General features: G+C 34.2%; 2 protein-coding genes across 2 annotated transcripts; one reads left to right on the forward strand and one right to left on the reverse strand.

Moving 5' to 3' along the window:
* Nucleotides 1-9441: 9441 nt before the first annotated feature.
* Nucleotides 9442-14528, forward strand: LOC125205146 (two-component response regulator-like APRR7). Its single transcript, XM_048103966.1, has 9 exons — nucleotides 9442-9662; nucleotides 9948-10598; nucleotides 11140-11301; nucleotides 11384-11517; nucleotides 11948-12106; nucleotides 12536-12716; nucleotides 12799-13069; nucleotides 13189-13969; nucleotides 14294-14528. The coding sequence occupies exons 2-9, from the start codon at nucleotides 10292-10294 to the stop codon at nucleotides 14399-14401; spliced, it is 2103 nt and encodes a 700-aa protein (XP_047959923.1). The 5' UTR covers nucleotides 9442-9662; nucleotides 9948-10291; the 3' UTR covers nucleotides 14402-14528.
* A 1622-nt stretch (nucleotides 14529-16150) lies between these two features.
* LOC125207367 (glutathione S-transferase L3-like) lies at nucleotides 16151-17895 on the reverse strand. Its single transcript, XM_048106670.1, has 10 exons — nucleotides 17796-17895; nucleotides 17621-17695; nucleotides 17453-17513; nucleotides 17286-17372; nucleotides 17116-17214; nucleotides 16925-17027; nucleotides 16786-16862; nucleotides 16606-16713; nucleotides 16441-16521; nucleotides 16151-16348 (listed from the first exon to the last, which is right to left on the reverse strand). The coding sequence occupies exons 1-10, from the start codon at nucleotides 17810-17812 to the stop codon at nucleotides 16343-16345; spliced, it is 714 nt and encodes a 237-aa protein (XP_047962627.1). The 5' UTR covers nucleotides 17813-17895; the 3' UTR covers nucleotides 16151-16342.
* Between the last annotated feature and the right edge of the window lie 3800 nt (nucleotides 17896-21695).

The following is a 21695-nucleotide window of genomic DNA, read 5'->3' on the forward strand; positions in this document are numbered from 1 at the left end:
TGGAATTAGGCCTCACTCAATGGACTATACCCCATTTGTTAGGGCAATCATTTCGGCCCATTTAACCATTTTATTAGTCTATTGTCTAAACATCTCTTAATTGCTGACTTAATAAAAATACATTCTGACGTCAATCGGGTCAGCCCAACGGGTTGCAGGCTAAACGGTATGTATTTCTATCGGTTATAAAAGTTCGATCCAATCCTAAAAGTTCAGGTTTCGGACTAGTCTACTGGGCTAGTCAGCTCATTAGATTTTTCGGATTGCAGGCTAATTGAGTTATGATCACAAAATTTTCAACCCTAGCCCTCTAAATTTAGCTGGGTATTCGTGTCAGCCCACATGTTACGGGCTGCACTGACATCCCTTTCTACGCTGATAAGTTTGATTGAGGCAATCATATAAACACAGAGTGTAGCATACACCTTTTTTGTTAAAATCATCATTTACATGGCAAGCAAGAGATAGCTGCGGCCAGGCAGAATGACACTGCACTATTATGTCAACTAATTAACACTTATACCTAAACAAATTTCCACATACAGGGGCAAAGAGCTGTGTTCCAATAGAGCACATAGAGATCGATGAATCACATATAACTGCTTGGATACACAACTCAGGCAGACGATTCCTTGTCATCTAAAGCCCATTTTGGTATAATGGAATGGAAGGTGATTCCTATTTCTATTTTATTTATTTGTTTGGTATGATTAAATGAACGAAGAGAATATAATAAAAATGCAAAATAAAATTTCATTTAATTCATGTTTCCATCTCATTTCTACCATACCGTTCCATTGCATCATACTAAAATCGACATAAAAGAAATACTACCAAACTCCCAAACTAAATTAAACTCTAAGTTGTAGCCTAGCGCAGAAAATGAGGAGAATGATGACATAGAGGGGACTTGGAGCCTGAATCAGGGACGGTGTTGTGGAACATGAGGTTCCCATTTAGAATGAAGGGTCATTATTTGTTTATAATTTTTTTTTTATCTAGAATTGGTCTAAGATGGACGACTCAAAATAGTAAACTTAGTCTATTTTTTTTTGGACGGAGGTAGTACTGTCAATTAACTTATTATCCAAATCTAGTTCATTATCCTTCAAAGCTAAGATGGTAGTGGGCAAGAATCTTGGATATATGTATAGATTGGTATGCACATGTTGAATGTGGAAGCCAGTCTCCTTGGTTTGTGTCTTGAGTGTTGAGAGGAGGAAGCAAGACTGTCGTCCGCCATTCTCAAACATCCTTATCATGGGCTCCATTTGGTAATGAATCAGGTGACAATACTTGATTGACCAACTCTCAAATAGTCACCACCCTCTTCCCTTTATCTATTCAACATTTCCTGCCTCTCTTTCTCTCTCCCCATCACTATCATCTCCATAATTTTAATTTATGCAACTATGTATATATAGTAGATTATCGCATACTCTGCGAAGTGCTTCCATTGATCATAAGTTGTAATATCACAAAATGTGTCGCTCCCAACACTGGTATGCTCTCTTGTTGTTTAATTAAATAGTAATCCTTGTTTTTTAAATTGAGGATATAAATATAGTGCTGATATTATCTTCCATTTTTAATTCAGCTACTGCGGAAGTAAACACGGTGAAATGGGGATGAAACGGAAGCAATTTGATGTCCCTCCTAAAAGGGGACAAGTTAAAGCACAGGTATTCCATCACATTATGGAGATGCTAGGAGAAGTAGCTTCCAAAATACTATTACGACGAAAGAACTGAAACAAAACAGAGGAAGATGGATGGTGCCATCATACCCAAACAAACCCAACCAATACTTTTTGATGTAATAAGCTCAACAACCGTTGCGATGTAGGCAATAATTTTAAGCTTTGTTATTTGCAATTAACAGATGAATTTGTTGACGATAGTCATCTTCATTCCTTTGTTGCAATAAAACATAGGGGCAATTTCATCTATTTTTTTTATCTCAACATTTTTAATCCAAAACTAGGGAGTTTTAAATGATTTTATTAATGAAAGAGCTTCATAATCAACTTTCTGTTTGAGAAAATGCAGATGGCCTACTTAATGGCCGACATATAAAATTTAGCCTATCTTTTGTGTAGACAAATACGGGGGACAAATTTTATTAAGTTGATATTTATTCTCAATTGACTTCGTGGTCAATGCAAAGTACTATGATCTCAAAATTAAAATTAAAATTGTACTTCCTCCGTCCCAGTATAAATAATGAGTTTGACATAAGATTTACTAATAAATAAGCAGAAAAGTAAGAGATGAGTTTGACATAAGATTTCCTAATAAATAAGCAGAAAAGTAAGAGAGGCATAGAAAGAATAGTGGAAATAATGTTACTAGAGAGTGAAGTCCACATTATTGTAATGATATAGATTGTTAATTATAATAACATAAGTTATAAATAAAATGATGTGTATGGATAATATGTCGTTCGAATTTCTAAAATTAGAAATTTATACTTTTCAGGGACGGACGAAAAACAAAATAGTTCATACTTTTTAGGGACAAAGGGAGTAAAAGACTGAGGGAGACGTATTAATGGGAGACGTATTAATGGAGTAATATTTTTTAAAATCTTTGTTAAGTAATTTTATATGTATAAATTATAATTTTTTTTATAATAGTAAGGATAATAATAATTTATTTTATAATAATACAATATTATTTATTTATAAAAATATATTCAACTTGAAAATACTTACATGACAAGATTTGATACCACAGTCCCAGACGTATCAAATTATACTTTCAGCAATTTTATTGTGAGAACAAACATCATACGCGCAAAAATCAATTACTCTCTCCATCCATAAAATAATTATCTCATTTTGCAATTTCAAAACATTCATGATTTAAAATTTCATTTATATTTTTCCATTCTAAGTAAATGCACTCCTAATTTATTAAATCATACATTCACATTCCATAACAAAATTAATATATAAAAATCAAATCTATTTTTTTCTCAAACTTTCTTATACTCCCTTTGTCACCGAAAGTTTATAGCATTTTTCTATTTTCGTCCGTCCCACAAAATTTGTTCAATTTTACTTTTTACTATTGATGTATTCTCTCAAATTTAGATGGTTTTAAATGTTCCAAACTTACGAAACTACATTATTTTTTATGTAGGATACCAGAATTATTGGAGAGGAGATTAAAAATGGAAGCTACTGAGATTAATGAGCATGTGTTATGGTAAAAGAGGGTGTGTCCTACGGGCTTGGGCAGATTACTTTAAAAAAGTGAGAAGCTTCAATCCCTTGAGATTGCTAGAGATTTTGCACAAAAGGAGAAGCTTTCTTCCGTTGGAGTTGTGACTACTCATAAACCAGACGCTATTGTTGGAGGAGAGAGAGAAAAATCGTCACGACCTGTTGAAAAATAAAATGCGGAAAATAAAAGACACTAAAATTTTTATCGACTACATTATATTGGATTTGAATTATTCTTTGAGATACATACTATATAGATATTTATAGGACCTAGATATAAATATACCTAGGAACTATATTTATTGGAACTCCGGTCACAATATAATGTTATTCTCTTCCCAACAAGTTTGGGACTCCAAACATTCTCTTCCCAACATACATGGGACACTTCAATTTATTTTTCCAACACGACCTGCCGGCAGTGCATTTCTAAGTCCCGAAGAGCATCCGCGAGTCGCCGGATTGGAGCAGCGCGAAGTGGGCGACTCTCGGCTATCGCACGTCAAAACCCCGAACACATCTGGCGAGTCACCAGGTTGGCTTTGAAGTGAATCTGGCGACCCACCAGATTTGTTAAAATCCGGCAGTTTCTAAACAAGGAGTTGGTTTCTTTACGTGAAAAAGGGAGAAAAGTGAACGTTGGGGGTGATATAAAAGAGACTTGGGCAGATTCTTGGGGGTGACGGTTTGACGGAAATTGGAGGGAAAAGAAGGGAGAAGAAGAGGAAGAAGAAGGGAGAAGGATCCGGCATTCCCTGTGGTTCGACACTCTTTTACTACAACTACATATACTCTTGCAGAAATGTTGTAATTTTAGAGCTATTTGATATACTTGTGCGTTATTAGTTCATTGACATAAAAGCTCGAAAAATACACATCAACCATTTTTTTGTAGTGGATTCTATATTCCACTCACTCATTTCTACTCACATTTGATTATAAAACTAATAATACTATATAAAAGTAGACCTACATTCCACTAACTTTTTTAATTTACTTTTCGCTATATTTCTTAAAACCATGCCGAGTAAAAGTGGGACAATATTTAAGGGACGAAGGGAGTAATAAAATTAATACTCCGTATATAAAAATCAAATCTATTTTTCCTCAAACTTCACTTAAAATTCACACCAAGTTAAGGTATGACTTTAGATTACTATGCATCATCAATAAAAACCTGTTCTATTAGTCCTTCAAACAATAATACTAGGCATCAATAAAAGCCTCTCATATTAGAACAGGTACAGTACAATTGAGTGGATGTTACTGACAAACTGTTCGATTTCCCGTAGCACCTACATTTATGAATTCTTCACGCTAAATAATTCTAGTCTCTAAACATACTACAAAACTTAATAAATATGATTGAAGTCTACAAATAATTGGCATCTACTTTCGCAAATATGGACTCACTTAGAGAGTTAGATAACTAGTCAAAAATCCGATCGATTTCTCAAATATTTTTTATTTTTCTGGAATAATATGATGATCATGCACTGCCGCCTTGTTCTTTAATTTCCAATGTTGTTCTCGATAAGCTAGTCCCCCGTTCATCTACCTCATCCATGTCAAGATCAGCTAGTCCCCCGTTCGTCTACCTCATCCATGTCAAGATCATCGTCGGCATCCTCATAAATTGAGAAATTGTCCAAATTTTTCGAAAAAATTAAATAAATAAAACTGCAAGCATACAGAGTATATATAGTATAGCTAAAGGTCAGTACCGAATATTGATCACGGGAAAAACTATCACAGCTTGACTATCTTCTACTAAATTTCTTTTACTATTTGGAGAAATAAAGATTTTTGAGTTTGAAAAGAAAATTGAAAAATAAAGAACACAAATAAGCAAAATTGCGGATAAAAACACAGAGATGAAAATATGAGATAAGCGAATTCTAGGGATGTGCTTTCACAGTTATGGTTTATACAAGTTCCAACTACAACACCCTACCACAGTTCATACTTTACTAGAACGAGTCACATAAATATAGTACATGCGGCACAAAGTTGATTACAGACATTGGGGGCGTCCATGATGGGGTTGGCAGCGGAGGCGCAAATAAATCAGATAATTAGATCTATTTAGCAGATTATTTAGACAAAAGTTATTCGCATCATTATCACATGTAAGTATGCTCAAAACTTGAATTAAAACATGTTTTTGATTAATTGAAACCCAAAACATGCTTTTCTACGGAGAGGAAATTATACCTTCTTGATTCTCCAAAGAATCGAAGATGGCTTGCCACTTCTCCAAATACTTGACCACAAATCTTCTTACTAGTTCTCAAATTGTATTTCGATATCAGGGTGAGCTGATCTTATCAAAATACTAGGACTTAAATAAAGAAGACAGAACTCCACACAAAATAGGAGAAAAATTCGACTCCTACTAAGAGAGAGAGGGACGAAAATTTCAGAGGAAAAAAGTGTGTTTGTCTCTCCTTTATTCTTTTATTTATATTAAATTACATATTGAGTCCAGTCGGGGATATATGGAGGTTTGGATGTGGCCTCACCCAATTAGCTCTTCTAATTAAATTGAACTCACAGTTGAAGCTTATATTAGAATATTATTATCAGTCACTAAAATAATAATATTGAATTACCCATCCAAATCTGAAATTACAAGCAATCCGAGTTTCCACTTTTAAAAGGTTATTTCTCGCGCTTAATATATAAATGTCCATTAATTAATAAATGTCTGCTATAGACTTAGTTAATTAATATCTTTTCAAATTCCAAGAGTGGACTTAACAAGAAACACTTATTTATTATTCATGGAATAATTAAATTCCAACTAGTTAAGTTCTGAATAATAAAACATTGTTTCAAGCTCCTCTTGAGAACATTATCAAACTAGACTCACCAGGCGCATATTTCAATATAATAGCAATCGTACCAACGCTAGATATTAACCATCACTACCCAAGATATCGAGATTATTTGGTTATGAAAACCCCCCACCATTTGATAAATTAAAATAATGCAAAATTAATAACTTATGTTCAATGCTAAATGAAGGTGTACGTAACATTTTATAGCCCTCATGATATCCATGCATGAAAAAGGTATTCAAAATGATGTTATTGTTTATAGTTTATACAACCACTACTAATGTGCATATTCTATCTGTAACTCTTCCAACTCCAACTCCAATACTGGTGGCTGGTGCACTGAGCATGCCTGAATATGCTCCCTTTTTATTTGACTGGTCATTTTCTTTCTATAATTTTACTGTTGCTACAGTCTATAGATTTGTGTAACACAGAAAAAGGCATGGCTAGCATTTATGTTGTTTGTCGATGTGAAGATATATCAAATAAACCAGATGCAATTAGGTACTAATAATCACTATGCATCATTTCTCCTCCCCTTAGATTTGCTAGTTCCAGCTGAACTGAAAAATTGAAATTTCAGATGACTTACTACACTATTTTTACAACCCGCAGCATAAATGGTTCATTGTTGGCACTGCAACAGTGCCTTGCCATATATCAACAATTGAGACAAAACATGGTATGGCTACATGACAACTCTTGTATAATGTCATATTCATCTTTTATATCAATCATGATTCATGGCCATGAAGAGATTTACTTTACTTTTTTTCAATAAAGTCTTGATGGGTATTGATAAGTTAATTGGATCTGTTAAAAAAGCTTTGTTTTTTTCCCTTCATGAATTTATCCAGAAAAAAATACTACTAATGTATTTGTTTCACTTAATAATAATGCATCGATCGCTGTGCTGATCCCAAATTATATATGGTGCAGATTACATATTAGTATGTTCTTTAGCGATTTTGAATTTTAGTTTGCAAATCTTAATTTATTCGTTAGTTATGGCCAAAATATGTACATGTTCAAATTGCAAAAAAAAAAAAAAAACTAAATTATTAAGCTAATTGTAGTATAAAGGGATTACCATATATAGAACTTTTATATATCGATAATTATATGCAACTTGCACATAGATAATTTTAATATTATGCCATTATTTTGAATTGATAATTATGTATGTACAGTAAAGATAACTTGATGCACATGAGCACGCCTCAAAGTGGCAGTTCTGTACATTACAATGACATGCTTATAATTTATTTTCCACTTTACCACATCAACACCCTATTTTGGACTTTTATATATACTGTGGTTACATATATAAGTGATCTTAGATTCGATCTTGTTATAAGTTTGATTTATATTTTATTACTATACGTATTTGCTTTCAAAGCAATCGTAACATACCATATATGGAAATGATTCAACTATTTATGTCATCAGAAATTTCTCCAATGAGCGGCATGCAAAAGTTAACTTTCCAAGAAAAAAAAATGACTCAATTATAGTGAAACAGATGGAGTAGAATTTATAAAAAACACTCTCTCAAAATGCGTCACACTTAAGTGAGACAATTATCATGATGTGTCACTTGTTTGACGCGTTCTCCTCATGCTTCACAATAGTAACGCATGATCAAAACGGGTTACACATTCTAGATCTTAAACTCTGGTTTGCGGTTTCATATTCATTTCAGAACCTATTGTGTGATTTGAGGTGAAATAATCCAAAATTGTGTACTTCTAAAGTGAGGATTTTGGTGGCTAAATCTTGGAAAAGAAAGAAATTTAATTTGGTACGTTAAGAGTTTAAACGATCTACAATGCAATCTACCTATATTTAAAATGTAATTAGTGGAAATCCAACTACAATGCCTATTAATGTAGTTTATTGTAGCGTTTATAATTTTACATGTTATGTGCCACGTGTCAGCACGAAGTTGGTGGTACGTTGACTTTAAATTTGATAACGCAACCCTATGTATATATTATATAAATATGAATTTAAACTTGAGTTGATTTAAAGATATAAGATTAAAGTTTATGATCTGTATTAGTTATATAAATACTTATCTATTAAAATAAAGTAAATCATGAAAAATAAATTAAATATGAATTAAAAAATATTAAATCGAAGAACTTAAGAGGAGAAAGTACAATATACTTAGAAAAGCTATCAAAATGAATTGAGAAGAGAGTCACTGAATCAATATTAAGATAGGGTCAAAATATGCTCCTTTCACTATGCTATCGATAATTTTAATGAAGTTTATCTCAATATAATACTATTAACTACAAATAATTGGGGTACAATTATATCCTTGTTTTTATGTGTCCGTCAAAGGGAATAAGTATTAATCATCTTTAAAAAAATATACTCTCTTCGTCGCGTTACTAGACACGTTTTTTTGGAGATAAGATTTAATAAATCAATATTTGTAAAGTTAAGAAATAATAAAATATGAGAGTGAAAAATAGAAGAGTAAAGAGAGAAATAGATGGGAGATGAAAAGTTATGTGAAATTTTCTTTAATTGTTAAATAAGTTTAGATATGATAGTGTTAATTTTTTTTTAAGAAGAATTTTTTTTAAAAAAAAGTTAAAAAATTGTACATATATACATATTTAAAAATGAAATTTTGGGAAAAAATTAGAATATATCAGAAGTTGATAGATATTGTAATACTTCCTCCGTCCGTGAATAGGAGTCCCATTTTTTCATATTTAGTCTGCCACGCATAAGAGTCTTGGTTTACTTTCACCATAAATATTAGTAATAGAGTCACACTTTCCACTAACTCATACTACTCACAATTCATTTAAAACTAATATATACAAGTGGAACCTCTATTCCACTAATTTTTCCTAATATTTCTTAAAATTTGTGTCGCCAACAAAATGAGACTCCTACCGGCGGCCCAAGGGAGTAACTCTTTATTTATTTAATACTTGAATCCGACCTCAAAATCCGTGGGCCAGGGCATTTAGCATGCGCAGTCTTATTTTTTTAAGTCCTAATGGTGTGGAATGCAAATACGAATATAACTATTGGGCTGTAGTGGAGTATGATATAAGTTAAAGGAGCAAGTTGCAAATAAGGCCACAATATGAAGATATTTTTCTATGCCGACCCGCCAGTTGTCACCCCGTTTTGAGGCTCCGAATCTGTTTTGATTTGGCCCAATGCCTCAAAGCTCTCATTTAGATTTTGTCCGATTCATCACCACACGTCGCCCGAGTCCATCCTACGTGTCGTCCCCTAATCCTACGTGTCATCTGCTGAGCCCCACAAAACGAAGCCACGTCATCGAACGCCGAGGCAGTTTTTGGAAAAAACAATCCTAAATCGCTGTTAAATTCTGGAAAGCTAAGAAGAAAAAGACCCTCAGAAACAAGTATACTCGATAAGCCTTATCTATATTTATGGATCCGAATCCAAATATTGGTTGCTTTGCTTCTTGATTGAGCGCTGCTTGTCTTGTGTGCACCGGTGATTTGCTTTTGTGTCGCTCTGTTTTGTTATGTATCTGTGTGAATTTTGTGGGAGGGGTTTGAGCATCTTTGACCGTCGATTTGCCCTAATTTGACGAGGTAATGTTGATTGATATTGTTATGATTCCCCTGATTGATATCCTAAGTTTTTTTTCTTCGTTTTGGCTGCATATCTATGTCTGGTTTGGTAACTTCTGTTATTAGGGATTTCTGTATCTTTGTTTGTGGTGCAGGCCTTGATTGTTTGTAATGGCCTTTGATGATGTATGTTTTGAAATTAGGGTGTTATTACTGATTTTTAATGGATAATCTGGGGCTTCTTAGTTGATAGAGTAGGGTTTATTACTTCTACGGCCTGCTAATACTCAGTTTTATTGTTTACAGGGTGTTGTATCAGCACTGAGAAAGGAGTTTTGGAGGATTTACTGAACAGGGACGTAACGGTTCGATTCAGTTTGGGGCGGGGTGAAAGGAAGGAGTTGTTTATCCAATTTTACTCAGATAAATTTGTCATACTGGATGTCATGATCTGGAAAATTTCCGGTGGATTAGTATCATTAAGCGGTGTAGGAATTGTGTGCCTGAAGAACGAAGCTACTAATACTATTGCACCTGTTGTGTTTTTTGGCAAACGTTTATCAGAGGTTTAGTCAGCCAGAGGAATATTGAGTTTCTTGCGCATCATCTTCAAAGAAAGTTTGTGGATCTGATTGGCAGGGAGTCTTTCAATGAATATTGATGACAACGAAGAAAAAGGGACACAAGATGAGGACAAGAGCACTGAAGATGGAATTTTGGTTCGGAAACATGGTTCGATTCAAGTCAGTGACCTGAATGTAGATGCAGCTGAGCAAGTTAAAACTAACGGTGCAGCTAGTGGGTTGCAAGTGCAACAACAGCAGCAGCAGTTTCAGGGGGCAGGAGTTTGCTGGGAAAGGTTTCTTCATGTTAGAACCATTCGGGTCTTGCTGGTGGAGAATGACGATTCTACACGTCATGTTGTAACTGCTCTGCTCAAAAACTGCAATTACGAAGGTAGGCAACTTTAGGCAATGTCAAATATAAATGTAACCTAAGAGTTTATAGTGAAATATTTCTAATTATGCTAGGATGAAACATGCTAGGAAAAAATCACGTACGAAGTATCACTAATTACCAAGGGAGAAGCTAGACAAATTATGTTTGAGGTACTAAATAGATCTCACCCTGTTTTGGAGAAGCTAAAAAGACAAATAGCCATTGGTGTTGCATGTGGAAGTGTTGAAAATCCTCTTCTATCTTCTTTGTTCACATTCAAATTCAACGAACTTCCAGAATTCTGTTTCTCCACCTTCATCTTCACAAGACTTTGATTTCTCTGAGATTTAATTGAAACCTTCTCATTCTTTCTGCATTTCTTTTCCACCTCATCGAATCTGGCTTTTAGCTTTTGACTTGATTGATGAATGTAAAAGCGTACTTATTATCAAAGCTGTTGCAGTATTACCTAACGACAATGCCACAAAGTAGGAATTTTCTTTGCATTATGTGATAACACTCTGTTATATCTAACTCTGGTTGACTGTGATTAATGCAGTACTTGACGCAGCAAATGGACTTCAAGCATGCCAGATTCTGGATGATTTAACTAACCATATCGACATTGTCTTAACTGAGGTAGTGATGCCATGTCTATCCGGAATAGGCCTTCTGTGCAAGATTATGAACCACAAAACTCGCAAGAATATTCCGGTCATTAGTAAGTACTTATCATCTTATGATAAACTTGCTGCCACAACATAGGTATTACTAACCTTGAATCTGTGAGATTTTATGTGCAGTGATGTCATCTCATGATTCCATGGGCTTAGTATTTAAGTGTCTCTCCAAAGGAGCAGTTGACTTCTTGGTTAAACCTATCAGGAAGAATGAGCTTAAGAACCTTTGGCAGCATGTGTGGAGGAGATGCCATAGCGTGAGTATTTATAACTTTCTCACACTGTATAGGCTGTTGGGAACTTGCATCTAGTATGAGCCATAAGATGTGTAGTGGTTGCACTTCTTTCTTATCCTATGCCCATAGCAATGTTGCTTCACAGACCAAATTCATTTTGGTCTGGCTTCGCTGGCTGAAACTGCTTTGCACGATGATGTGGAATTTCTTGTTTGAATTTTTTGTTACCAAGAACACACATCTAGCATGTAATCTAGGACAATCTGAATACAAAGTATCTTAAGATAGGGAAGATTAGTTTAGTCGACTCCTCTTTGACTGATGGAAAAAAACAAAGGAATCATTAGTGAGACAATAAAAAAGCTCCTGGCTGTTTCAGGTGTACAAATTTGTTTCTCACATTTAGGCTCCGTTACTTTCTCATTTTCATCTTGATTAACTTTGCTTTCAGTCTAGTGGAAGTGGGAGTGAAAGTGGTACACAAACTCAAAAGTCTGTGAAATTAAAAGGTAGTGAGAAGTCAGGAAACAGTGCTAGTGGTGACGGGGAAAACAATGCGAGCAATGGCTTAAATGTTGGAGATGGGAGTGATGAAGGGAGTGGCGCACAGGTAATAATTCTTTTTTATTGTATGACACGGAGTATATAAAATAAACTTGCGGGATCTGAAATTGAAAGTGACCAAACTGGGTTCTAGTCGTAATAGATAGCCTTTGATCGTGAACAGTAAAAGAAACCGAACATCTAATTGATAAGTATTGGATTGTCATGTATTGTCTTGTTACATGGTTTTTGTTGGTAACACTGAATTGTCATTCTAGAGATCTATGAATAGCAACAGCCCTTAAACTTCTAAATCTATACATGATATGATAGTTCTGGAAAAAGAATCGAGGGAAATTTTTTTTGCATATAGCTCTAAATTTTTGGATTCCTGGAATATTATCTGGGTTACTGGGTAACATTCTTGGCTAGCATTTTCATAAGGGGGAAAATATTAAGCTTTTGTTCAGATGCACCTAACAATACTGTTTGACAGAGCTCTTGGACAAAACAAGCTGTAGAAGTTGACAGCTCCGAAGCTTTATCTCCAATGGACCAAGTTGCTGAGTGCCCAGACAGCACGTGTGCCCAAGTAATCCGCTCAAACGCTGAGCACTCTCCTAACAAAAAAGTGCAAATTAGTGCAGCATGGGAGGGCCAAGGACAAAAACAGATCGGTATGATCTATGTACGGCCAACATTTTGGCTTATTTGGTTCCTTCCCTTGATCTGACTTTGCAAGTTCAAATGTAATTGCAGATGATGCTGGGAAGAGCAGTGACTTGGAGACAGTTTTGAATATATATGCAGAAACTAAATATGACAATCGTGCAGAGGTACAGCCCAAAGCTGTTGGTAGAGAATCTACTTCCAGATACAAATTAGATATCGACAATATTGCAACCAGTGATCGTAAAGAGCCAAATATCGAGCTTAGCCTAAAGAGAGCTAGAGGGGTTCAGGATACAGGGAGATGTGCTCAAGAAGATCGCTACGTCTTGCGCCATTCTGTGCAGTCAGCCTTCTCAAGGTTATGGAAGATGGATAATTATGCAACATTTTATCTTTTGTGTTCCAGCTGTAATTTACTCCACTCACATAATACTTATCTGTATCTGCAATTTTATTTGTTTTCCTTGTGCTATGCAGGTATAACACACCTACAAATGTTTTCAAAGCTCCTAATGGAATCACCGGTAGCAGTTCAGTACTTGACAATAGTACTGAAGTTGCCAAAAGAGAGTCTGTTGGTGATTTACAAGTATATTCATCCGATCAAGTTGTGTATCAAAGTTCAAACGGTGTTAGCAATAACATCGATATGGGCTCTACCACAGATAAACTCCCTAAAGATAAATCTGAAGCAACCTCTGCAATTAATGGGTTACGCGCTTCTGCTTTCAGAGTTGTGAAAAATGACCTAAGACACAATCAACAGCAGAGCGGCCTCATGCCCAATGGAATACAATCTACAGACCTTTGCATAGGTTCATACCAGGAGCTCAAAACTCAGCACCCTCACCACCAAAATTATCACCACCACCACCACCATCCCTTTCACATGGAAAATCAACCCTCGTCCAACCATGATGAATCATCCTTGAAGAAGTTGGCTGCAGAAGCTCCACACTCTGGGTCAACAAATGTTTTAGGTGGGCCAGTGGAAGGTACACTGAGGAACTCTAGTCTAAATAGAAGTGCCTCTGGAAGTAATCATGGAAGCAATGGGCAGAATGGAAGCAGCACTGCCGTGAATGCTACTGGAAATAATGCAGAGAGTGATGTTGGTCAAGCTGGGAAAAATGCCAGTGGAGATGGCAGCGGCAGCGGCTGTGGCAGTGGCAGTGGGAACGAAAAAAAATTTGCTCAGAGGGCAGCTGCCCTTATCAAGTTCCGCCAAAAGAGAAAAGACAGATGTTTCAAGAAAAAGGTACAAGTTTTGTTTCTATAAAGAAACAGTTAATTGATTGCTAGTGGGATCGAGCATTTATGCCCGGGCCTTCTCTCTTGAGCTATTGCACGATTGAGTCTGAATAATGAAAATGATATGTGCGTTTTCAGGATAAGATAAGCATACTCTTTTCTTGCCTAATATTTTATGGTTACTAACTTGTTTCATTTATAAAAATCTCTGAGATTAAAGATCCAAGCAGTATTGTTGAATATACGAATAGTAAGTTTGAAACCAAAAAATATTAGACAGTAGTATTATTGATAGTTATATTGGAAGGCCTTACAATGTGTTTTTGGTCAGGTACGGTATCAGAACAGAAAGAAGTTGGCTGAACAGAGGCCTCGTGTTCGTGGACAATTTGTAAAGCAGTCAGGCCCTGAAAGCTCAAGTAGAACTGGAGATGAATGATTCCCCACCACTGTACTTGTTGATGTACTAATCTTTTTCTTCACAAATAGGAACTGTTAATGCAGGAATGTTGTCCAAATTTACGATTATTTGATGAATGGCATTGCTTGTTTTGTTTGTGTGCAAATTTTGAGTTCCCCCTCTCAGTTAGCATATCAGGATGTGTGAATGATTCATGATGGCTTAGCCTATACTCCAAGTTTACCGTGGAAGGGAAATGAAGTGAATCATTTATGAGTAGCAACAAATAAGAAGCCGGATGAATCATGGAAAAAACAAGTGGAAAGTGGTATGTAGGCAAGTGATTGTAATCTCTCACCATTTGGAGTAATGGCGTACCGAGTGGTGGCCGGATAAAAGGTTTGTGAGGAGTGGCGGTGCTATGCATGCCATGGATTTGGTGCATATGAAATTGTGAGACACCACACAAGGGGAAATAGATGAATGTGTAACTTCGATCAGTTGAAATGATGGGCTTGGGAAGATGATTCTCATAGAGTTTAATATCCATATTGGTGTAACTAGTTGATCGCTGGAGCATCACTGATCATTGATCACTACTGCTTATTCCAAGATAAAAATATCAGACCAAAACAAACAATATTTGAAGGGGTGGGGAATGGGAATGTCATTAAGGATGTAGCCTTAAAGCACAATGGCATAATTTTTAATCAACATATTGACCTCACCATTCGTCATGTCGACAACCTAGGATCATTGAATATGAAGATTTTCTGACGAGATGTCTCATTATGCTGCATTTATGCTCCTGGATAATAGTCTTTTTCATCGAGCCATGATTAATATCGATTTTCTCTGAATTTACTTGTTAGGGTTAGAAATTTGGTTACTGTTCGGCTCTAACTGATGTAGATGCTACCCTCCTGAATCTAATGAACCGAGAACTATACGAATTATGTAAATTAGAGTTGTCTGAAATGCTTGTTAGTTGAGACTTTCTTGAAACAGCACGTGCGATGTGGTCTACAGGCCCATAGCTAAGCTTGTGTGAAGGACAACAGTTTCTCTCCTCTCAAATTTGGTTAGTATATAGAGTCTGTTACATTATGATTTATGAGACCCCCATATATTCTTTTATATTGACTAGGCCTCTGAGAAAGCAAAATTCTTTAGCAACCATATTTTACCTACACTTTTTTTCTTCAAGATCTTGTTGTCCTTTCAATCATGTAGGGGGTAACAGTAATTCAGTATTGCTCCTACGCGAGAAGATGGCAAGGATGGTGATAGGCTTCAGTCATCAAGACAAGTTACTCACCAATCCAGCGCCCTACTGGAGTACCATCCCGATTTCCCCACACATTCGGAACAGAGGGCAACTACTCCAGTAGAAATTCATGCAGAGAAAACCATATCCTTGATCTCTGCAAACATCACAGACCGGCCTTGATATGATGGCCACAATTGGTGTAAATATGGACAGAAACAGGTCAATTTGTACGATTGTTTTTTGTTCTAGTTGCTTGAGTTGAGTCCCTCCGACCTTCAGAACAGACAAGGCCATTGGAAGTGGCAGTTTTGTGATTAAAGTTTGTCCTAAGAGTTAATAATTAACACCACTGTCTACTGATTCCTGGTTCTTCAATTTAATCTCTAACTTTCGTAGAAAAATGTTGGCGCTTAACACAGATAATGGTGTATGAAATTCCTCAGATGAATTTCAGTTTTGTGATGGTTTAATAGTATAAAGAAACCAACAAAATAAGACTGCAAAGAAGCACAAAAGGCTAAAGAAAAATTAAGAGGAATCATACAACAATAATTATCACTGTATATGTAGTGGTTTAGAATTATTTATAGCAACACGAATACATGATGTAATATTGCCTTAGAAAACGTCACGCTACACCACTCATGTGGTCTTGAACAACACAGGAAACATCAACTTGTTGCAGTATATCAGCACCAGAGTTTAACTGATCACTTCTGTTGGAGGAGGTGAAAAACATGCAAATTTAATCAAACTTGATTCGGATGCAAAGTTAAGTTTGGAAATGTAATATAGAATGAGAAACTACCAGAAATTGTTTGTTGTAGAACTGGATGAGCCAGTTAGGATCACACTTGGTTTGCTTGTATGCATCAATCTTGTTCAGTTCCTGCACATCAGTATCATCAAGATTATTATCACTTCCTAATACATATATATTTGTATACAAAGATAAAAACATTTTAATGAAGACCTCTATATATGCAGCTAGCCTTGGCCTGCCTGGTATTATATCATACTTGAACACTTCCTTCAGATAGATCTGAAACCTTTCGATAAACGGAACAAAAGCAGCATCCACCTAAATCGCGCACAGCATGAATTATTACGAGAACAATCATGTTAATAGTTTTGGTTTAATCTCACAACCTACTTGGCTAAATTGGCCCAGAAAGAATGGCCCATCCTCAAATTTTGCAAGTGCCTCTTCCAAGTAGTCGAATTCGGTGCCTGATATATAAATACAGTTAATGCATAAGTGCATAGGAAGAAAAAGCATGTCTCAGACCTACCAGCTGCTTTCACAGGATCTCCTTTGAACGACGTGAACACGTTCTTAGTGAACGTGTCCATGTAAACAATCATCTCGTCTGCAAACTTGAGCTTCGCGTGATCCTGTAGCAAAATAGCATGACATTGTTAAGAGGTGTATATAAATAAATATAAAAAGAGAATGAGGAGCTAAAAGTTGCAATTTATTCACATCTGGTAATAGAGATGGTCCTTGGAAGTTAGTGTCTACATATCTTATCAGATCCATGCTTTCTCCAATGATTTTGCCATTGTGCTCCAATGAAGGCAACTATGGGAAAAAGAGAAAGTGAGTTTGATCTAGTTATGCTAATCTATAAATTTAAAAGAGACAAATAGTACCTTGTTTGGGGGGTATACTTTTTCCTTATACCAAGCAGGTTTATCTGCAAGCTCGATACCAACAAGTTTGATCTGATCTTGTAAACCCTGGGAATGAAAATCTCATAAAAATAAGATAAACTGAGACAAGAATAGTAAAGAAAATGGAGGGGAATGAATGAAGAGACCTTGAAGTTCCTGACAATCCACACACGCTGGCAAAAGGGGCACTCGTAAAACACGTATAGCCTTTTAAAAAAGGGGGGGAAGAAACATATTCAGATCAAACAAGCAGTAGATTATTCAGAGAGATTGAGATTGAGATTGAGATTGAGATTGAGAGAGAGATAGGTAACCTAGTGGTTCCATCGAAGAGTGGAGGTGGGTCGAGACAAGTTGAATCGAAGAGTGGTGGAAGAACTTCTTGGACGCTACTCAAATTATGCATAATCGATCAAAAATCATCATAAAGGTTATAACTTATAATGAGAATCAGCGGCGATGAAATGAATTCATGTACGGAGATCTTACTCTGCTGCGGAGGCCATAGTTGTCGAACAGAAAGAGTGGTGCTACTACTCCAAAATGTCAACTCTTCTCCACTCATATACACACTAGTACCAAATTATAATACTACATCCCTCCTATAAGAAATACGCAAGCCGGCATGAATACTAGTACTATTTAATTATTAAGTAAAATATAATATAAAATTGGTCGAAATAATATTATAATAAGATCACACAAATTTGATAAATGATACTCCCTCAGTCCACCATTTAAAGAGCCATTTTTACTTAGCACGTCTTTTAAGAAATTGTTTACCTTTGTGAAAAAAAGTAAAAGGAGAAAGTAAGTGGAATGTGAGACCCATTTAAAGTTGTTTTAGATTGGATCGTGAGTATAAAAAATTGGTGGGATGTGAGGTCCGCAAGCTAAAAGTGAAATAAAGTAAATGATTCTATAAATCGTGGACAAACTAAAATGGCAAAAAGATTCTTTAGATCGTGGATGGAGGGAGTACCATATTATAATATCCCATCCATCCTATAAAAAAAAGGTAGACGGACATGAATTTTCATATTTAATTGGTAAAATAAATGATAATGAGAAAAGTAGTGGAAATAATCTATCTATCTATTTATCTATATATATATATATATATATAGGCGAGTTTTGGCCAACATTTTAAATATTTATAAATTTAAGACAAAATATTAAATATTTATAAATTTTTTATTTTAAATGTAGTTTTTTAATTTATTTTGTTCATCCGTTGAATTCAATCATGCAATGGTAAATGTCATACTACTAATAATTGAATTATCATTCAAATTCATTACTATGTTAATATGGAAATCATTCCTCATATGTTCAAATTCATTACGATGTTAATATGGAAATCATAATATTTATGTTGATATTTAAATACGGAAAGAATCGTTTAAATTTCTTTGGCAATGGAAAATGCGCTCCATATAATTTATTTCCTTTTAACATTTATTTAAACCTTTGCCAATTTAACCTAAATTTCTTAATAATAATAATAAACGATTTAATTAGACATATTAATATGGTAATGAATTTGAGCATATGAGGACCCTAAACTAAAGCGTGCAACAGTAAACATTTAAATTGAATTATCATTAATACAATTATGAGTAGTATGTCAGTTACAATTTCATGATTGGATTCAGCGTGATCAAAATAAATTAAAAAATAACATTCAAAATCTAAAATTTATAAATATTTAATATTTTTCTCAAAATTTATAAATATTTAAAATGTTGGTCAAAACTCTCCTTTTATATATATATAGAAATATGTCATTTAAAGGCTGGTTATCCACACATACCAACTTACCTTATAGAATTCAAGAATACTATTTTTACTCTTACCATAGGATGAAAGCTTGACATCATGGAACCATTCCACAGCATGCTCAATTAGCTCGAGGCTTCCGCAATTTCTTTGGTTATCAAAGTACGTTGCATTCGTGTTTTTGATACAACCACTGCTGGAGACAAAACCATTGCGATTAGCAAACAGTATGTTGATATTTACATACGGAAGAATCGTTTCAATTCCTTTGGCAATGGAAAATGCTCTCCATATAATTTATTTCCTTTAACATTCATTTAAAATTTTGCCAATTTAACCTAAATTTCTTAATAATAACAATGAACGATTAAATTAGACATTAAAATATAGCAGTTACAAAAACTCCCTAATTTCTCAGCCATTTCTTCATCTCAAACATTTATTGGCCCTATTAATTTTATATGCTCTTCTTATCCTTTTTCTCTCTATAAATATTCTCATTTGTTGAATTATCATACATATCAAACAATTCTACTTTCGCGACTAAAAATATCAATAGAAAAACCCAAGAGCTTTCTCCTATATATGATTGTTGTGCTAGCATCATCCACCATGATTTCGACAAGAAAACTAGAATCGAGATCGAACTTGAAAGTACGACTCAAAATGGCGATGAAATGTTTAGAAAAATATCTTGCACTAGTGGCGTGGCGTTATAGAACGTCGGTGGAGGCGGCCTTACATGTAGAAGGGCAGAGAGGTGGTGCTGTGGCAGACAGGGCATCCCAAAATTTCGAACTTTTATAGTATGTAATGAGGATAATTGACATTAAAAAAAATATTGTGATTGATTAATTACCGTGGGTAATTGATACTCCACTAAATAACAAATTGTGATTGATTAGTTTTCACACTAATTGACTACCCTTCTTATTGATTTAATTAGTATAGATTTATGATTTGATTAGTATAGATTTGATTTTGCAGAATAATCCGTGATAATGCATGTTACGTGTTAATTGTTACACATGTATTGTTGTATTTTATTTTCTCGCAAAGTAAGTTTCCAAAGCTATAATTATTCAGTATTTTAAATTTAATTTTGTGTATTTTTTGTATTTATTTATTTGCTTTTAGAATAGATAATTATAGTTGGTTGTAAAAAAATAAAAAAAAATAAAAAAAAATCAATTTCTTGATTTGTAATATATTTTATTCCAATAATTAGTATTTTCACGTTTTTTTATCAATTATATTTGTAATATATTTTATTTCAATAAAAAAGCTATTGATATTTTGAGTTGTTTCTTTAATAGTTAAAGCAAACAAAATGCGTGTACGAATACAATGAATATTCCTTATTTGAAAATGTGAAATACGGAGTACTAAAATTGGAATTGCATTAGACAAAGCCACGTATATGTAAGGTTGAGCAACGCTTAATTTTATTAATTATATCAGTTTATATAATAACATAAAATCAGCATCTAAAAACTCTTTGATCTATTGCATTAATTAATAAAAACGCTAATTATAAAGCGGATAATTAATGAATTTAATTTTTTTAATGACAACCTATTGAGTCTAGGAAAAATATTTTAGCAACTGAACAACATTTGATTTGGATGGTTTTTATTATGATGTATTAACCTTCATTTAATTTAATTGAGTTAATCTTTCTAATTGTATATTGTTGAAACTAAACAGTAGAATCCCAAGGTGGCATTTTTTTGATCTATAATATTACTATGAACATTTCATCGCTTATTATGCTATAATTCACAACCGAAATTATTTGGGAATTAACTCAATAAATATGTCTCAATGATTATTCAAATCCTATTATAATTAAACTTCGATAAACTTTTGAATTTTTAGATACAAAACGTAAGTAACTTTTTGAATTGCTTGAGAATTAATCCATAAACATGTCCAAATGAATTCTCAAATCTTACTACAATTAAAAAATTATTAATCAATTAAGTTTAAGATAGATATTTTTAGATGTGGTAGTTTAGGGCGTAGGGATTAGGTTGCGATCCATTTTATTTATACTCCTATTAAATTATGAAATATTTTTGAAATAATATTATATTGGTCTCTTATAAATGTATTTAATTAGAAAACGCATGCAATAATGTATCTGATAATACAAAATTATGAGTTCAGCATAATTTGTGTAAATTTTTTGAAATAAGAATAATTCTATTATATATACTTCATAAATGTGAATTCACAATTTCAATTAATTAGTATGAATAGAAAATCAACTGCTCACACGGGTGTGGTACTAGTGTTAATAAATAAAAAAAGATTTTTGCAAATGGATATTGATTACTATTTTTATGGGACAGACGAAAAAGAAGAGACCATTTATATGGGACAAATGGAGTATTCACTACTTATTTGTGAGTTGATCAAGCAGTAGATAGGTTAATGAATGAGATCAAAATTCTCGGGTTGGAGTATTACCCGTAAAAAAGGGAGTATCATTACTCGATTGAGATTCTGGGGGTCGTTATTGAATCTGATTGGCACTCATTCAAATTAAGGTGAGACATTTCTTTTAAGTACAAAATTAAGAAATTATATTAAATGGACTAAATAAAG

Source organism: Salvia hispanica, chromosome 2, assembly GCF_023119035.1.
Source record: "Salvia hispanica cultivar TCC Black 2014 chromosome 2, UniMelb_Shisp_WGS_1.0, whole genome shotgun sequence".
Classification (NCBI taxonomy): Eukaryota; Viridiplantae; Streptophyta; class Magnoliopsida; order Lamiales; family Lamiaceae; genus Salvia; species Salvia hispanica.

What these genes read in the sequence shown, in the direction of transcription:
- LOC125205146 (XM_048103966.1), top strand. Translation starts at nt 10,292, where the DNA reads ATGAATATTGATGACAACGAAGAAAAAGGGACACAAGATGAGGACAAG. An exon ending in TGTGGAGGAGATGCCATAGC is followed by an intron (nt 11,518 to 11,947) that starts GTGAGTATTTAT and finishes CTTTGCTTTCAG; the next exon opens with TCTAGTGGAAGTGGGAGTGA. An exon ending in ATGAAGGGAGTGGCGCACAG is followed by an intron (nt 12,107 to 12,535) that starts GTAATAATTCTT and finishes ACTGTTTGACAG; the next exon opens with AGCTCTTGGACAAAACAAGC.
- LOC125207367 (XM_048106670.1), bottom strand. An exon ending in GGATTGTCAGGAACTTCAAG is followed by an intron (nt 17,373 to 17,452) that starts GTCTCTTCATTC and finishes TTTCATTCCCAG; the next exon opens with GGTTTACAAGATCAGATCAA. An exon ending in GGCTAGCTGCATATATAGAG is followed by an intron (nt 16,522 to 16,605) that starts GTCTTCATTAAA and finishes ACTGATGTGCAG; the next exon opens with GAACTGAACAAGATTGATGC.